Source organism: Penicillium canariense (assembly GCF_028826845.1).
Source record: "Penicillium canariense strain IBT 26290 chromosome Unknown utg000003l_segment0_segment0, whole genome shotgun sequence".
In the NCBI taxonomy this organism is placed as follows: Eukaryota; Fungi; Ascomycota; class Eurotiomycetes; order Eurotiales; family Aspergillaceae; genus Penicillium; species Penicillium canariense.
The window spans coordinates 3,200,101-3,218,614 of NW_026622730.1; the positions used below are offsets into that span (position 1 = coordinate 3,200,101).

General features: G+C 51.2%; 6 protein-coding genes across 6 annotated transcripts; 5 read left to right on the forward strand and 1 right to left on the reverse strand.

Moving 5' to 3' along the window:
- Positions 1-601: 601 nt before the first annotated feature.
- On the forward strand, positions 602-6,164 carry N7482_006016 (DNA-directed RNA polymerase II core subunit RPO21; the record flags this gene model as incomplete). Its single annotated transcript, XM_056688141.1, has 6 exons — positions 602-730; positions 816-972; positions 1,051-1,121; positions 1,185-2,195; positions 2,257-6,086; positions 6,146-6,164. The coding sequence occupies 6 exons, from the start codon at positions 602-604 to the stop codon at positions 6,162-6,164; spliced, it is 5,217 nt and encodes a 1,738-aa protein (XP_056543696.1).
- An 869-nt stretch (positions 6,165-7,033) lies between these two features.
- Positions 7,034-9,768, forward strand: N7482_006017 (ubiquitin ligase complex subunit HRD3; the record flags this gene model as incomplete). Its single annotated transcript, XM_056688142.1, has 4 exons — positions 7,034-7,070; positions 7,138-7,266; positions 7,346-9,271; positions 9,344-9,768. The coding sequence occupies 4 exons, from the start codon at positions 7,034-7,036 to the stop codon at positions 9,766-9,768; spliced, it is 2,517 nt and encodes an 838-aa protein (XP_056543697.1).
- Positions 9,769-9,920: 152 nt separating this feature from the next.
- Positions 9,921-10,754, forward strand: N7482_006018 (putative DNA repair protein Dds20/Mei5; the record flags this gene model as incomplete). Its single annotated transcript, XM_056688143.1, has 1 exon — positions 9,921-10,754. One exon carries the CDS (start codon positions 9,921-9,923, stop codon positions 10,752-10,754), a length of 834 nt encoding a protein of 277 aa, XP_056543698.1.
- A 373-nt stretch (positions 10,755-11,127) lies between these two features.
- N7482_006019 (uncharacterized protein) lies at positions 11,128-13,118 on the forward strand (the record flags this gene model as incomplete). Its single annotated transcript, XM_056688144.1, has 3 exons — positions 11,128-12,198; positions 12,246-12,653; positions 12,720-13,118. The coding sequence occupies 3 exons, from the start codon at positions 11,128-11,130 to the stop codon at positions 13,116-13,118; spliced, it is 1,878 nt and encodes a 625-aa protein (XP_056543699.1).
- A 630-nt stretch (positions 13,119-13,748) lies between these two features.
- N7482_006020 (uncharacterized protein) lies at positions 13,749-14,922 on the forward strand (the record flags this gene model as incomplete). The annotated part of the gene is given in 4 exon segments (XM_056688145.1): positions 13,749-14,053; positions 14,107-14,278; positions 14,297-14,481; positions 14,541-14,922. The coding sequence occupies 4 exon segments, from the start codon at positions 13,749-13,751 to the stop codon at positions 14,920-14,922; spliced, it is 1,044 nt and encodes a 347-aa protein (XP_056543700.1).
- Positions 14,923-15,977: 1,055 nt separating this feature from the next.
- On the reverse strand, positions 15,978-17,446 carry N7482_006021 (uncharacterized protein; the record flags this gene model as incomplete). The annotated part of the gene is made up of 8 exons (XM_056688146.1): positions 15,978-15,983; positions 16,036-16,133; positions 16,193-16,398; positions 16,476-16,951; positions 17,009-17,076; positions 17,137-17,173; positions 17,232-17,251; positions 17,305-17,446. The coding sequence occupies 8 exons, from the start codon at positions 17,444-17,446 to the stop codon at positions 15,978-15,980; spliced, it is 1,053 nt and encodes a 350-aa protein (XP_056543701.1).
- Between the last annotated feature and the right edge of the window lie 1,068 nt (positions 17,447-18,514).

Consider the following 18,514-nt stretch of genomic DNA (forward strand, 5'->3'; position numbering starts at 1 on the left):
GTGGGATCAAAGGCGGTGAGTTATTGCCTTATACTGCACCTATCTGGTGCCTGATTTATCAGGTCTACACAGGTGGAAGGCTTTCTGCCGGCAACTACCGCCCATGATTATGGTGCACTATAGACACCCTCCGGCGCGCTAAGTGAACAGAGGGAAAACTCAAGCCCCGTCAACGGGTGAGGCAACCTTCACCATCTCCCTTTCAACCTCCCCGACACGCTCCCCCCATCCCCTCCCCATCCAAGAATATCGCGTTCTCCATCGCGATATTTCTTCCGGAGACTCTTCACACGCGAACATTAGCGACACTCGTCTTTGCCCCCTCTTTCCAGGGCTTCGTGACTCCGGGGACTCCAGGTCGCCGGCGCCCTCGTGGCAAGGGCTGCCAAAGGCCTCAGCCGGCCAGCTGCTTCCACATCACCTTCGTTTCATCGTCGCTTCGTGTGATTCAGACGTTCGGTCATCGACTCAGCCTGTCTCTTCAGTTTCTGCGCCTTAAAGGACCCCGCATCCCTCGTTTTCCCCAGCTCCGCATCCAGTCCCCCGACCCGGCTCAACTCCGTTTCCCGACGTGCTTTCTGCGCATCGAGCGCCCGCCACCATGTCGAACGTTCACTTCCCTTACTCCAAGGCGCCTTTGCGCACCATCAAAGAAATCCAGTTTGGTCTCTTCGCCCCCGAAGAGATCAAGCGCATGAGTGTGGTCCATGTGGAATACCCTGAGACGATGGTACGCGCCTAATTCACTTCTGGCTCATTTGGAATTTCACAAAATTTGTCATGCGTCTGAGCTCTCTAACCGCTTTGAATTACAGGACGAGCAACGACAACGGCCGAGGACCAAGGGTGTTAATGACCCCCGACTGGGTACCATTGACCGTCAGTTCAACTGCGAGACCTGCGAAGAGGGACCCAAAGAATGTCCTGGACATTTCGGTCATATTGAGCTTGCGTCTCCAGTATTCCATATTGGTAAAGTCACTTTGCGCAGAAACTTCTAAACCGATGGTAGTTTCATCGAGGCTAATTTTTTTCTCTCTTTTTCTTCAGGTTTCGTGACTAAGATCAAGAAGCTGTTGGAGACCGTGTGCCACAACTGTGGAAAGATCAAAGTTGGAGCGGTTAGTCATCCCTCATGGGATGGCAAATCTTCTGACCTGTTGTGCTGACGTTCTTGACTCCAGGATAACCCCAAATTCTTGGAAGCTATTCGCCTGCGAGACCCGAAAAGACGCTTTGACGCGATCTGGAGAGCTTCCAAGGATATTTTCACCTGCGAAACTGATCCGTCGCCCGAGGATGATGAATTCGCAAAGGACAACCAAAAGCGCCATTTCCACGGTGGGTGTGGCAACGCCCAGCCTACAGTGCGCAAGGAAGGTATTACCCTTGTGGGCACCTGGAAACCCAGCAAGAGCATGATGGAGGACGATATGACGGCACAGCCCGAGAAGAAGGTTATTTCTCCTGCGATGGCTTTGAACATCTTCCGGAACATTTCCCACGAAGACGTTCGCATCATGGGTCTGAGCAATGACTACGCCCGTCCCGAGTGGATGATTCTCACAGTTCTTCCCGTCCCACCCCCAACTGTTCGCCCCAGTGTTATGATGGGAGCTACCAGCGGCTCTCGGGGTGAGGATGACTTGACTTACAAGTTGGCGGAAATCGTGCGTGCCAATCAGAATGTTCAGCGCTGCGAGCAGGAAGGCGCCCCAGAGCACGTTATCCGTGAGTTCGAGTCCCTTCTGCAGTATCACATCGCCACATACATGGACAATGATATTGCTGGTCAGCCTAAGGCTATGCAGAAGGGAAACCGCCCGGTCAAGGCTTTGCGCAGCCGTCTGAAGGGCAAGGAAGGTCGTTTGCGTCAGAACTTGATGGGCAAGCGTGTCGACTTTTCGGCCCGTACCGTCATTACAGGTGATCCCAATCTGTCTCTTGATGAAGTCGGTGTGCCGTATTCGACGGCCAAGATCTTGACCTACCCCGAGGTGGTGACCCCGTACAACATTGAGAAGCTGCAGCAGTTGGTTTCCAACGGACCCAACGTGCACCCTGGTGCCAGGTACATTGTCCGAGACACTGGTGAGCGAATTGATCTTCGTCACGCCAAGCGCGCTGGTAATCAGCAGCTGCTGTACGGATGGAAGGTCGAGCGTCATCTTGACAACGGTGATGTGATCCTGTTTGTAAGTGGCCCCTGAGAAATAAAACAAAATGCTCAACTTTGCGTCTGACTTGTCATGCTAGAATCGTCAACCATCTCTTCACAAGGAATCCATGATGGGCCACCGCGTCCGTGTCATGCCCTTTTCGACCTTCCGACTGAACTTGTCGGTAACGACTCCTTATAACGCCGATTTCGACGGTGACGAAATGAACTTGCACGTTCCCCAGAGCGAGGAATCGCGCGCAGAGCTCTTTGAGCTCGCTTTGGTCCCGAAGAACATTGTCTCTCCCCAGCGTAACGGTCCTCTCATGGGTATCGTGCAGGATACTCTGTGCGGTATCTACAAGATCTGCCGTCGTGATATCTTCCTCACCAGTGATCAAGTCATGAACGTCATGCTCTGGGTCCCTGACTGGGATGGTGTCATTCCCCCTCCCGCTATTTTGAAGCCTCGTCCTCGCTGGACTGGCAAGCAGATGATCAGCATGGCTTTTCCCACTGGTCTCAACCTTCTGCGTATCGACAAGGACAGCTCGCCACTATCCGAGAAATTTAGCCCTCTTAATGACGGCGGCCTGCTCATCCAGGGGGGACAGTTGCTGTATGGTATGCTCTCCAAGAAGACCGTCGGTGCCAGTGGTGGTGGTGTGATCCACACGATATTCAACGAGTATGGGTGTGACACTGCGGTCAACTTCTTCAATGGTGCCCAGACCATCGTCAACTACTGGCTGCTGCACTATGGGTTTAGTATCGGTATCGGTGACACGATCCCCGATCACAACACCATCCAAAAGATTGAGGAGGCCGTCCGCGCCCGCAAGCAGGAGGTCGAGACGATCACTGCGAGTGCCACAGAGAACACCCTGGAAGCCCTGCCTGGTATGAACGTTCGTGAAACATTCGAGAGCAAGGTTTCCCGCGCCCTAAACAACGCTCGTGATGAGGCCGGTGCCGCGACCGAGAAGAGTTTGAAGGATTTGAACAATGCCATTCAGATGGCCCGTTCTGGTTCTAAGGGTTCGACTATCAACATTTCCCAAATGACTGCTGTTGTCGGACAACAGTCCGTGGAAGGAAAGCGTATCCCATTCGGATTCAAGTATCGTACCTTGCCGCACTTCACCAAGGACGACTACTCTCCGGAATCTCGTGGCTTCGTTGAGAACTCGTACCTGCGTGGTCTGACTCCCACTGAGTTCTTCTTCCACGCCATGGCTGGTCGTGAGGGTTTGATCGATACTGCTGTCAAGACTGCTGAAACTGGTTATATCCAGCGTAAGCTGGTTAAGGCCTTGGAGGAAGTCATGGTCAAGTACGATGGCACTGTCCGTAACTCATTGGGGGATATTATCCAATTCATTTATGGAGAAGATGGCTTGGATGGTGTACACATTGAGAACCAACGTGTTGACATCATTCGCTGCTCCGACGAGCAGATGCGCCAGCGTTTCCGGGTCGATGTCATGGACCCTGAGATGTCTCTCGGTCCTGAGGTGTTGGAGCAGGCCAACGAGATTGCAGGTGATATGGAGGTCCAGCGATACTTCGACGAAGAGTGGGAGGCTCTTCTTGAGTCTCGTGCTTTCCTCCGGACCGTGGCCAAGGAGGACGATGAGATGATGCAGCTCCCCATCAACGTCCAAAGAATCCTGGAGATGGCCCGGTCTACTTTCCGCATTCGTGAGGGCACTATCAGTGATCTGCACCCTGCCGAGGTTATTCCTCAAGTACAGGCCTTGCTTGACCGCCTGGTTGTTGTTCGAGGCGACGACGTTATTTCACGCGAGGCCCAGGATAACGCAACGCTGTTGTTCAAGGCGCAGCTTCGCAGCCGTCTCGCATTCCGCCGACTGGTCACGGACTATTCGCTCAACAAGCTTGCGTTCCAACACGTTCTTGGTGCCATTGAGAATCGTTTCGCACGTGCTGCGGCAAATCCTGGTGAGATGGTTGGCGTTCTTGCTGCCCAATCCATCGGTGAGCCCGCCACACAGATGACTCTGAACACCTTCCACTTTGCTGGTGTGTCGTCCAAGAACGTTACTCTAGGTGTGCCCCGTCTCAAGGAGATCCTCAATGTGGCAACCAACATCAAGACACCGTCTATGACTGTTTACCAAGAATCCGACAAGACATATGACAAGGAGGGCGCGAAGCAGTTGCGCAGTGTTGTCGAGCACACCAGCCTGCGGTCCGTTACTGAGGCCACTGAGATTTACTACGATCCGGACATCCAGTCTACCGTTATCGAGAACGATCGCGACATGGTTGAGTCCTACTTCATCATCCCCGAAGATGTTGAAGGAGACCTGGCCAACCAGTCGAAATGGCTGCTTCGTATTGTCCTCAGCAGACCTAAGCTTCTTGACAAGGGACTCACGGTTCAGGACGTTGCTGACAAGATCAAGAAGGCGTACAAGGAGGATATTGCTGTTATTTTCAGTGATAACAACGCCGACGAACAGGTCATCCGTATCCGTCAAGTCCAGACCCACAAGGACGATGACGATGATGACGATGTTGAATATGATGTGACCCTCAAGAAACTTGAACAGCACCTTCTCGATACGCTTACTCTCCGTGGTGTCCCCGGCGTGGAGCGTGCTTTCATCAATGAGAAGAGCAAGGTCCGCGTCAAAGAGGATGGTGCCCTCATCGTGAGCAAGACGGACCCTCTTTGCAAGGAGTGGGTTCTTGAGACCAGCGGCTCTTCTCTCGCGCCGGTTCTTGCTATCCCTGGTGTCGACGCTACGCGTACCTACTCGAACCAGTTTATTGAGATTTTCGAGGTGTTTGGTATCGAGGCCGCCCGTACTGCTGTGCTTCGCGAGTTGACTCAGGTGCTGGCCTTTGATGGTTCTTACGTCAACCATCGGCACTTGGCGCTCCTGGTCGATGTGATGACTGTACGAGGCTACCTGACACCTGTCACTCGTCATGGTATCAACCGTGCCGACAATGGTGCTTTGATGCGTTGTTCATTCGAAGAGACCGTTGAGATCCTGTTGGAGGCTGCTGCCTTTGGCGAGCTTGATGACTGCCGTGGCGTGTCGGAGAACCTTATTCTTGGGCAGATGGCCCCCGCTGGAACGGGAGAATTTGATGTCTATCTGGATCAAAACTTGCTCAACACAGTTGTCTCGAACAATGCCCGCTTCCATCTCATGGGCGGCGTTGGGGCAAAGGACGCCATCATCTCCGATGGTGCTGCTACTCAGTATGATACTGGTTCGCCCATGGCCAGCTCCCCATACATGGTCGATGGCGATCCAGACGCAAGCTTCTCTCCCATCCGACAGGGTGGTGCCGAGTCGCCCGGAGGCATTACCAAATACCAGCCCTCGGATGGCTTTGGTGGTCTCAGTCCCGGAGCTCGCAGCCCTGGTACTGCCTACTCTCCGACCAGCCCCTTCAATACCAGCATGAACTCTCCTAGCTGGTCACCAACATCGGCTTACTCTCCCACATCTCCTGGCATGAGCATTACAAGCCCGGGCTTCACATCTCCTGGTATGTCGCCAGCGAGTCCGTCGTGGAGGCCAACGTCCCCGGCCTACTCGCCGTCGTCGCCTGCCCAAGCCTCGCCAATGTACTCTCCCACTTCGCCCACGTACAGCCCCACGTCACCTTCTTTCAGCCCGGCCTCGCCGGCCATTAGCCTGACGTCCCCAACGTCACCCGAATACAGCCCTACCAGCCCTGCGCTTGGTGGTGGTCGGCAATTGTCTCCCACTTCTCCCACATCCCCCACGTCTCCCAAGTGGAGTCCTACTTCCCCATCATGGTCTCCCCAGCACGCCGCGCAGGCGGCATACTCGCCAACGTCTCCTAAATTTGCTGGCTCCCCGACGTCGCCCACTTCCCCGACTGCATACAGTCCGAGCTCCCCAAACTTTGAAAGTCCAACGTACGTATCTACTTTCGATTTTTACATAAAGGGAAAACGTAGCTAACCTGTTGGAATAGGTCTCCGCGCCAGAAGTGAGGACAGACACGGCTTGCCTACTCATGGTTCGTGCTGTGCCACTGTATTATCACCCAAACATTCCGATAAACTCCAAAAAAGAATCATTCCGCTGCTGACATCTCCGAAATGGATGGTCATCATTTCAGCTTCACGGTTTGGGCGCTTGTCGTCCATCCTACTGTATCTTTTTCCTTAGCAATGTTCGTGAGCCCTTCGCTGGGTTTTACACTTTTTCATATTTATTTTCTTTGCCCTTTCCCGAAGATGCCCCAGCCGCCATTGCCGTTTCCGAAATTGAGAACGACTTTGTTACTCCCCCTTTTCGCAGGTGGACGTGGATGTGTCCCCGAGGAGAGTTCAGACGTCGCGGTGTTCTTCGGGTGAAACCTAGGTCTTGATTGATCCAGAGGTATACGACGTTTGAGGAACTAAGCGGCTTCTGAACTTTCGATAGGGATTGCGCTATGGCTACCGAAATGTTTTTCTCTATTTTTTTTGCATGAAGAGCGCACTGGGGGTTTTGTATTTGATTTGATTTTCTCCCGTGTTGTACACAGACTCTAGGGAGTTGAATAAAAAGAATTTAATGATAAGTTGTCTATCAGTGAACTCTCGTAGATCATTGCATGATGGTCGATTGTAATAATAGTATTCGTATTAATGCAGTCTTTGCTGTAGTTGTAGTGGTGTAGGCTTGTTGTATAACGCTAGCAGTTAAGCGGTGATTCGCCGTCGGCAAAATCCAGCCCCGTGTTTAGCCAAGTGGCCCGTTGGAACTACATCACCGCGCCATGCGCTCCCACTACCTCCCATCCTACTAATTCTTACCCCCACGGAGTCGCAATGCGACTCTTGCTGTCTCTTAACTCACATACATTGCAGGCATCATGAGGACGCCCTTGTATTCCTTTCTGCCGGCCTTGCGTAAGTCCTCCTCTCCCTCCACTCCGCGTTTCCGGGCGCGCCAATCGGTGCTGACTCCGCTTCTCAGTGCTTCTACAAACATGTGCAGCTGGGCCTACCCAAGCTCCTTTGGGCGAAACGTCATCGACGACGGTTGTTGGGAACAGTGAACAACAAGAGTTTCTGTTTGCAGAGCCAGAGGCCCGGCCAGTCAGTCGTGAGTACACCCGCCCAATGTCGCACGTACAGCGGTTGCTACCACGGCCATACTAATACACGTTGTTTTCTCATGGCAGAGCGAGTTCAAAATGCTTGGAAGACACTTCGAGCAGTGAAGCCGGCGATTCTGAACGTCGATAAGCCGACCGGGCTTCTCGGATACACACTACACTACGGTCGCGAGGCCTTTCGGATACTGTTTCTGAACGGACCCGCCACCGACAAAGCTGAAAGAAAGCTCAACCCAACGGTGGCCCTAGCAGTGGAGGAGCTAAAGGCAGCGGCCGATGAAGATGCGGACCCGGATGCTATGTTCCTCCTCGCGGAGATGAATTTCTACGGCAACTTCACACACCCGCGCAACTTCAGCACGGCATTCCAATGGTATAACGACCTAGCCTCGTTGACCGGGAACAGCACCGCCCAGTCCATGGTCGGGTTCATGTACGCGACGGGCATTGGCGACGCAGTCGAACGAAATCAGGCGAAGGCGTTGATGTACCACGAATTTGCCGCAGAGGGAGGAAATACTCGGTCGGAGATGACTTTGGCATATCGGTACCACACTGGCATTGGGACACCCAAGAACTGCGAACATGCGGTCTTTTACTACAAAAGAGTGGCTGATAAGGCGATCGAATATTATCGGTCTGGACCTCCTGGCGGCCATGCCATGGTTAGGGACTCTTATCGCTGGGCGGACGAGGAAGGTGGTGTCTACGGGGAAGGAGCTAGCGTGTCAAGCTCTGGGCATAACGCGCGCGACCCTAGCCACTCCGCCACTGAGGCCAGCGTGGAGGATGTTCTTGAATACCTTGACCTCATGTCTCGCAAGGGCGAACTGAAGGCCACTTTCACATTGGGGAAGATGAACTATGAAGGGGCTCGCGGCCTGCCCCGCAATTTCAAGCGAGCCATGAAGTATTTCAGGGCTGTTACCAATCGTTACTGGCAATTGGATGGTTCTTTCGTCCAGAACCCTCCCGCAGGGCTCGACAAGCTAGCCGCCAAAGCAGCGGGCCATATGGGCCTGATGTACCTGCGCGGGGAGGGTGTGGAACAGCACCTCGGCCGTGCTTTGACGTGGTTCCGACGGGGTGTGAAGAACGGAGATGCCCTCTGCCAGCACGAGATGGGACTGATGTACCTGCATGGTTATGGCGTACCCCAGGATGCGTACAAAGCATCCTCATACTTCAAGTCTGCGGCAGAGCAAGACATTCCGGCCGCTGAGACTCGACTGGGTGCACTATTCCTAGATCAAGGGGACGTGGATACCGCGGCTCGATACTTCGAGCTTGCCGCCCGTTGGGGATGGATGGAAGCATACTACTACCTCGCAGAGATGGCCAACTTCGGTGTGGGCAGACAGCCGCACTGCGGCGTTGCTGCAGCGTATTATAAGATGGTTGCTGAGAAGGCGGAAGTGGTTCACTCAGCCTTCACAGAGTCGAACGAGGCATATGAATCTGGCGACAAGGAGCGCGCCCTCATTCCAGCCATGATGGCAGCGGAACAAGGCTACGAACACGCGCAAGCTAATGTGGCATACCTTCTGGACGAGCAGCGCTCTTTGTTTTCACTTACCCGCATCTTGCCATGGGCCAAGAAGACCCGTGCCAAATTGCTACGCAACACCGCGTTGGCCCTGATTTATTGGACCAGGTCGGCGAGGCAGTCCAATATCGACTCTCTGATCAAGATGGGCGACTACTACCTGCGAGGAACTGGGGTGCTGGCTGATGCGGAGAAGGCCTCGACCTGCTATCACAATGCTGCTGAAGCCCACCACAGTGCACAGGCGTACTGGAACCTGGGCTGGATGCATGAGAATGGCGTCGCTGTTGCGCAGGATTTCCACATGGCCAAGCGATACTACGACCTTGCTCTGGAGACTAATCGCGAGGCGTACCTGCCCGTCAAGCTCAGCCTGTTGAAGCTGCGGGCCCGGGGATATTGGAACCGCATCACTAACGGAGATATCAATCCCATCCGTGACGAAGGTATGTTGCATGTTTTTGGAATTACAATTACACTGTCATTATATGGCTGGTTTTTAACCACTCATTTTCTAGATACGAGACCCGCCCGCACCTTCAAAGAATGGATCAAAGCTTTCATCGAGAACGACGAGGCCGAATACTACCACGAGCTCTACGAAGCCCGAGAGGAAGACGAAGACTTCATGGGATCTCGGAGCCTGGAGTCTGAGCACCATGATGACGGGTATTATGACGAATTGGAATTTGACATTGACGACAGCATCCTTGAGGGCCTGCTCATCGTCGGACTGGCCGCGACGCTTCTTGTTCTGGTGTACATTCGCCAGCAGCAGCAGCGGAATCGCCAGAATGCGAACGCCGTGAACCAGGGTGGAAATGCCAATGTCAATGCGAATGTGAACGCGAACGGCAACGCGAATAACAACGACCGTGGCTTATTCCCGCAGCCTGACGACCCGGAATTCCGGCAGTGGGTGGCCGGTGGAGTGGGCCATTGATGAATCTGAATTGTGTTGGTTTTAGGTGTAGATAAATCTCAATCGTATTGCCTCTTATCGATAAGACACTTGTTTTTCTATCTGATTCTCGACTCGCTATATTCTCTCTGCTTTTCCCCCCTTCAAACACAAAATATTAGAATTACCTTTCAATGGACGACAGCCAGCCTCCGAACAAACGACGGCGCGTTGGAGCCACGGCTGCCCTCTCGCGGCCCTTCAAGTCCCCGCTGCGCAAACCCGAGGCCATCGATTCGGGGTCGTCTCCATTACCACCCTGTACACCGCGTGTGAGCAAAGCTCCCCAAAATGGGACTTCTTCCCTTGCAGCCCTCACTCCAGGGCCGAATCTGTCTGCATCGTCGCTTTTGTCGTCACCTGCCACTCATATACGGAGGCCTACAAAACGCTCTGCTCTCACTACGCCAACACGGTCATCTCTCGCAGATCCCGAGCTATTAGTTCTACAGACACAGGAACGCACTCTACAATCTAGACTTGCGAGGCTACGCGCAGAACGCGATACTGCGAAACAGGCACTCCGCATCGAGACCTCAAGCAAATTTGCCGAGCTCGAGGGGTTGATCATGAAGTGGCGCCTCGTCAGCCAGGAGGCAGCCGACGAGGTCTTTGCCGGAGCCCAGCAACGGGTCACCCAAATGGGTGGTCTGGCAGTGTGGAGAGAACGCTCCAAACGTGATACACTTCAGTGGGATTACGAGGAGAAAGAGAAAGAGCATGCGGACGAGTACGAAGAGGAGGAAGGGGCATTGGCTGATGCCTTAGCGGAGAAGAACGGTTCCGTGGTGGAGGATGCCGAGCTACAAAATGAGGTACACATGCCTGTGGCACTTTTATATTGGATGGAACAGGAGCTGACTTCAGTATCACAGGACTTCACTATGGAATTCATGTTGAAGACGTTGAACATTGATCTCAAGCTCATCGGCTATGACCCGGCGATGGGGAAGTGGATCCGGGACTGAAAAGACAACCAATACCGACAAATGGAAAATTCTTCAGCGATTTGTCTTTGGTCCGTATGGACCTTCATGATGTTTGGTGTTCCGGCATGCTGCGTGTATCAATTGCTATGATGTGTATTTGTTAATCTTCCTTGACTAGTGGGTCTTTGATCGAATCATGTCGTCTTCGTCGCTCAATGAGAACAATCGATCGATATTAAGTCTTCCATGGCTAGAATTCTCAGGCTGTAGGAGAGGTCTACTGGCTATCAAGATTGGCATCGGAGGTCGTCGGAAACGTGCTTATCAACGGCAACCATCTCAAAAGACTGGTAGTCTCCGCTTTCCCACCCCCCACCACTCCGCGGTTCTCCTTCGCCTCCCCAACACCCTTATGTCTCGCCCATTCAAGCCACGAGATATTGCCTGCGCCCGCTGCTTCCGATTGAAGCGTAAATGTGACCATGTGAAGCCCACTTGCGGCGAATGCCGCCGTAAAGGTGCCGAATGTCTACCAGCCAGGTCGCGCAAGTCTGGAGATAGCATCACCGTCCCGGTCGCATACCTGAAAGACCTCGAGAGGAGGGTTGCTGAGCTGGAGAACTCTTCTTCTGGGACAAGCAGTGGTGTGGAACTGTGTGATACTGGCGTACAGACGGATGCTGCAGTGAATGAAAGCAATGATTTGGACATGGCATTGTGTGTGCCGTCGCCGTCGTGGAGAAATGGGACCGAGGAAGAACACGCACTCGTGCTTTTACCAGGACTGCAGCCTCCGGGCCAGATTTCTCAACTATCACCGTTTTCCCAGTCATCAATTATGGATGCCTTCCTGCAATTGAACGACGAATCGTTTGATTTTCTTCGCATTGAGAAGGGGCCCACTCTTCCTTTGGCCGGCGAGGACTCCATTTGGCTCACAGAGCTATACACAAATATATACTTCTCAATATCACATCGCGAATGGCCATTCCTAAACGAGTCTGCTTGGAAGATCTGGCATCGCGAGGAGGGCGTAACTGGACAAGCGGAATGGCAATGCTTCTTCCTTCGGATGGTATATGCCATCGGCGCATGCCTCTGCAGCACAATGCACCGAGACCCGGCACATCTGGCTCGTTCGAAGGCGCTTTATGATTCTGCAATGAATTATTATGCACATGTTATGGGACATCCATCTATGGTCCTACAAGTTCAGGCGTCCCTGCTCCTGATCGTCTACGCATTGCATTCTCCGTCTTCAGAGGAGATCGCTACAACTGTCTCCTCAATTTTACCGTTTTGCATAACTGCGATTACACATCTTCAAAAATCCGCCCGGACTCATTGTCACGATGAAGCAGCCGCAGCTTCTGGCGAGGTCATGTCAGAGGGCATGTTCATCACTTGCTACATGCTGAATGAGATTATTGCTTCTGGATGGGATAGACCTGTGTCTCCTTCATATCGAACCGTGGATGATGATGTGAGGAAGCCAATCTATGTGTGCATCCTTCACTAACATATACCAAGTTTTGCATCCTAGGAGACACGATTCAAACCCCCTTCCGTACAAATCCTGCACTGGGCCATTTGTTCCGATTGCGAAAAATCCAACATAACATAAGGAGATCGCTTGAGCAATCACGTTGGCAGTTATCCGAGGCAAAAGATGCTTTCAACTCCTCCCTCAAGTCAGCCTTGGATATTTGGAGACAGGACATACCCCGCTATGGAATCTCCAATGTTCCCTGTGGATATTATCATCCGAATTGGATGAAGAACTTGTACGATTATAGTATTCTGATTCTGATGGAAGAGAAGCGAAACTTCCTTGACCAGGAGGGAACGGAAGAGATTTTCTCAGCGGTTGTGGAAGTTTGTCTGAAATTCCGTCGATTGCAGGAGGAAGGACATGTCATGTGCTTTACGTGGTCTGCGGTAAGAAGTTTGCCATTCGTGTCTTTCTTGCTCTTTCCTGATTGGAAACCACTGACAATTGTATAGCTCGTGTTCCAGTTTAGAGCTGCTATAATGCTCCTTTATTTGATCTGGGCAACAAGACCAATAATGAGCAGTCTGGTCTTGCAAGGCCAGAATGTTTACGACTCACCAGAAGCAATCGAGGCATGTACGAAGAACTTTGCATGCTTTGCAGATCGCTGGGAGGACGCCATGCCATACTCGAAATTGTACCAATACTTGCACCAGAAGATCCTGCAGAGTACCGGGGTAATAGGAATGGACACTGATCTTCCTACTCTGGCAGAGGCAGAGGCTCACTTGGATCAACTGAAGGAGAATTACCTGCACCGAGCTATTCTAGGGATGATAGAGGATATTATGTATGGGGGATTCGTGCAATGTGAAGTGATACCCGATCTCCTTGTGACAGACATGGAATGAATGATGGTGATATGACATGAAGATAAGACTATGTGACACAAGAAAGGATACATCAATACAATTTTACATACTCGAGGAATTCGTGACAAAGACCTATATGATATTTCATTCCTTGATTCCTACCTCGAGTGTTAAGGTATCTACTTATAGCGTAGAGGAAGAAGAAGAAGTTGGGCGGGAGTTTAAAAGCGGTTACGGAAGGTCGAGAGAGCGGGTGGTCAAGGAAAGGGTCTGGATGTGATCCTTGGTTGTTCTCTTGAAATCTGGGGGAGGTCCCCGCAAATCGGGGACATTGTGGTAACAGCTTGGAAACAAACTGGCACAGGGCGGAGAAGATGAAATCTCGTTGGTGGGGTTGAAAAGCCCGGAATATTTTTGTGGGTTCGAGGGCCCGTGGTTCAACCCCATTGAGCCAGGATTGAGAACGAACCTAGATAATCAAGAACCGTGGATGCTAAGGAATGTCCAAGGATGCGCTTATCCTTGGTAGACCTCGCCAAAAGTCGCCAAACGCGGGGGTGGGTTTGACGACCAGGATCAGGACGAGGAGCAGCACATCTATCCTTGTCCTGGTTTCTTCGCAGCTGTTATGCGACCTCCCCAAAGGCGACCTGAAAATGAAGGGGGAAGATGCTCTCCCACGACCAGATAGTGATCCTGAACCTGGCCTGGGTTTTGGGATCTGCAACTATTCTCATAATGGTTTTGCGCTTGCTCATGCGCAAACTGAGGAAACAACGGCTGATTCTAGGTGACTATCTTACCATGTTGGCCATCTTATGTGTGCTGGCTCGATCGACATTCGCTACTGTTGTAACCTTATGGGGAAATAATAACTATACGGAAACTGATCAACATTTCACCGCAACGGAAATTCACCAGCGTGAAGTCGGAAGCAAGTTGACCCTTGCAAATCGAATGCTGTATAACACGTAGTGAGCACAGGAACCTCCGCTGTTTCGCTGATTTAAGTTGACTAGTTCTGCAGTCTTTGGATTCAGAAATCAGTTATTCTGCTCCTGTATAACAGAATATTCTCTTGTCTACCTTTCGCTGCGCGAATCATCAAGGTCTTCTGGGTTGTGCTCTTCGTGACCTTCTGTGTTGTGCAAGCTACGAGCTTTGTCGACTGCCGCCCTGTGCGGCTCTACTGGCAGATTGTACCGGATCCTGGTTAGCTGATTTCATTCATTGCCTCTAATGACCTATGGGATCAGAATCTGACAGAGGCAAATATAGGAGATTGTACAGACGCCACTATCCAGCTATTTACCTTTGTCTCTCTCAACATAGCGACCGATGGAATGCTCTTGATCTTCCCTCTACCACTTATTTTCAACCTCAGGCAGTGTCCTTTGAAAACGTATGTCCTTTTTGACCCGAGCTTATAAGAATGGCGATTTTGAGTTCTAATCCCAACAGTCGGCTCCAGTTACTCGGGCTTTTCTCCCTAGGCATTCTCTTGACCATCATCGCTGTTCTGAGGCTTCCTGTATATGAGAATGGCACCTCGCAACTCCGTCGCTATATATGGGGCTCTATCGAGCAATTTTGCGCGGCTTTAGTGGCCAACCTGCCAACTTTGTATAGCCTTCGCAGACGGAAAATTCTTGGGCCTATTTCTACGCCCCACAGCTCTTTCAGCAATGCACTGGTCAACAGATCGAGCGGGAGTAGGCGAACACCAGAAGAAGAGCTGCTCGATTGGCCAGATTTTGTGGAATCCAGGCGAGGATCGTGCCGGGACGATATCGTTACAGAAGAGTCATCCAATCGAACCGATGAAGGCGATCGCAACGTCTGAAGGTACACCTGAGATCTTACTCAAAACCCAAAAGTGATAGAGAAGAAGGGAAGAGCAAATAATTACTGGGGGGTGGGGATTCAGTATCATTCAAACGGAGTTAGACAGACATCACTAGAGGTTCTAGCGGGTCTGATATATCGAATATCGAGGAGAAGACTGTACTTAACAATAGTGGATGAGGCTAACTAGCGCCATACTTTCCTCAACCTAATGGTGAGATTATTCTTGTTCGCCTCCCTTAGTCTGATAAAGATGCTAGCTTGATTTCCCCCACCCTCCCCCCCCAACCCAGTTTTCGTCATTTAATGTCTCTTTGCCATCTTATTCTTTTTGGTAGCGTCATTTCGGCCCTGTATGAGGAAGCGGCACTAATAGGACTGATCACCAAGATATATTTCGCCCATTGCAAATGGAAGTCCATGTGGTGCTTGTCCAGCTCATCCTTTGGATATTCTTTCAGACGGGACACTCCATCAAGGTGAATTTTGGCTGTAGAATGCGAGCCTGGAGCGGTACCGGCTGCCCCAATATTTCAATTCTTGCGCTTGTCAAAGGGGGTATGCTGCTTAGGCAGCCCGTTGGTTTCGATAATGATAATGAGCTTAAGAGTCGGAAGGAGGGGTCTGTTGGAAGCCATGGTAAATGTTGAGTGTGTGTGAGAGAATGTGGCCTGTTATCCCCCACAAGGCTCTCATGCGTGAAGAGAGTAAAAGAGGCAAGTTGAAAGCAGGACCTTGTGTGAAGGTGAATGAAGTGAAGAAGTGGAAATATAAGAGCTTAGCGAGTGCAGAGAAGAAGTGGTCTGAAGGCGAGACCCACAGATAGGCAGGGAGGATCGAGCAATAAGTTGTGGGTTTTCTCGAGGACTCAGATATTTTCGCTTACAGAAAAAGACGGATAGATCTTTGAGGCAGGCACAGTTTTGTTTTTGGCCATCCCGTCCCCACTGGCAAGTATATTTCTATGCTACAACTAATGGGCACTCGGCTTTGACATTTGAGGCTAGCCCTTCTCTGCTGCTGGCTCAGGCTATTTGAGCAGATTCCGTCCCCCTATTGCTATAAAGCAGTGTCAGTCTGCAATGAAAATAATATATCAAAAAAGCCATACTGGCCATTCCCACCTTTCAACGGTAGTCTGCCAGTACTGGTTCAGCGACACCTTCTTCAAGATCTGCCCCGGTTGAGGCAAGCTAGACATCCTTGGAACTGCGAGTAGTATGTTAGTTGATTATTCTTGAATTTAGCGAGCATAATACTCGACTTACTTCGAGAAGATCGGGCTTCGACATCAACATCTCCCCACTGAGATCCTTGAAAGACAGTCTGGAGGGGTTGGGCGGGACTATTCTCCCGTTGAAGGAACGAACCTTCCGAACTAGGTCGCGATCCTTGCCATCCTTGACCGCGAGTGGATAGGGTGCTGATGGCTGGAAGACAGGCACAGATGAATCCGAGACCAAGTTCAGCATTCCTGCCAAGTGAAAGAGGTCAGCTTGTATATCACATCTCAAAAGTGGAGAGGGGGATGCATAAAATAGTGGGACTCACGCGGTCCAGATTGTTCTCATAAGACTGGTAGCCTCAAAAAACGAGTATCGCGTCTTAGTGCTGAGAATAAGCCGATACAGACTAAATGAAACTGCGATGACTCCGAGTCCAAGAATGAGCACCAGTCTGACCTTTTTAGCGAATGGTATCTGCAACGGCCAGACAAATACTATCGGGAAAATGAAGATTCCAAGATCTACCACGAGGCCGAAAACAGAATCCGACATGATCACGGCCGGCAGGCTTAAGCACGAGGCATCAGTATCTGCGGTCTTCCAGTAGGCCGAGATTGGGTTGCAGAGAAACATGTGGACGAATGCTATTATGGTATAGTAGCATATTATCGCGACGATGAAGCACCACAAGATAATTCGCTTCGTGCGGTAAGGTTTGAAGATCCTAATCAGGATGTATAGAATACTTGTTTTGAGGAGGAGTGCTGCTGGTGCGTAAATGATAGGAGCGATATAAGTTATCTGTAAGTGAATGAGCAAAAACATGTGAAGTTATAGGTCCCTTTATTGTTTGCTAACCTTGAGGCAAGTTTCAAGGTCGTCTTGCGTTAGCTCGTGGGCCGGGTAAGTCCCTCCATAGAGCCCATCTTCAATAATTGGTATCAGTCAATCTATGATGTCGCAGAATGACATCTGTGCGACCTTACAGAACAACGCATTTATGCAATAGCCCATGAAGAAGAACTGAATGTTGGCATATGTTAGAAGGTCACCTCCAAGCCAGAAACGAACTGGATCATACCCATGCGAGAACACAAGTTACTACGTGAATCAGCGTATGCACATGCAAAAAGATCGAACGTTCGTGCGCGTACCATCATCCACGCCAATATAGTGTATCTTACGTCGAGCAAAAAGCCGCAAGATAACCAAAGGCGTCAAAATCACGAAGCAAAGGATTTGTGTGGCGAGGTTGACCTGAAACAGGGGGTTCCCGTCTTGAATAGTGACGAACATGGAGAATACATTGATGAATATTCTGAGGAAACGATGTCTCTCGGAAGCAAAACGTTTTGCATCCAGGTCCAGCTTAGTCAAGGCAGCTTGCCACCAACGATGCTAACGAGCCAAACCTTCACATCCGGGCTCGTATTCGATGTGGCAAAAGGCCGCCTTCCGCCTATTGCCGGGCCTGGAGCCGATCCAGATTTATGCGCCCGCGTTTCCATAGAAACTCTAGCACACTACTAAAGTATCACCAGTAAACCCTAATGGGATCAGAATTTTTCACTCCAAAGCTGGTCCTAGGATTGATATACCCTAGATGGATGCAATTCGGCTTCCTCTAAGCTATCGGACGGAGGGCTTGACCTTAGATGGCAAGATCTTTGGCGGAATGCAATCAATTTAGCGCTATCTGCCAATGCACGGAGCAGGGGACTACCGCCCGACTGACCAGCCTACTCTTCTACCCGATCCAATGATCACCCCCGGAAATGCTATTCCTGGAGGACTGCACGTCTGCGCATCATCAACACCCACTGTTATCAATGCTGGGTTGATTAAAGCTCTGCTTGGCAGTCGTCCCATCACACTAGTTTAATCAGCAGGGAGAGCAAGAGCCCTAACTACTATCATCCCCCCTGTTTCTTTTGAGTCACAAGGTAGACCTTGACATAGCCCGCCAAGACAGCCCAGCCCGTCTGGCCCACAATACGGGCGGGTTTCTTGACTACCTGTCGCCGCGACATTGATTACAGTAATATATAAAACCTTTACTACTTAACATAGATTTGAAAATTATATTTTCCCCTATATTACTAGTAATTAATATTTTGGCGGGCTGGCTTGGCGGGCGGCGACTCAACGCCCACGCCGTGGGCTATGTCTTGCCAAGTATACAGGCAGGCGTCGCGGACCAAGGGCAAGAGTTAATACTGCTTCATCGTGAATGGAACGGTCAGATCCGAGTAAGCCTGGAAAGTCCCTTCCATGGGCTTTCTGATGAGGCGGGGGCCCATTCATGGGCCTTTCGGGCAATGCCCGACTTGGGCCGGGTAAGCCCGGCTTCCCCGCATTTTTCAT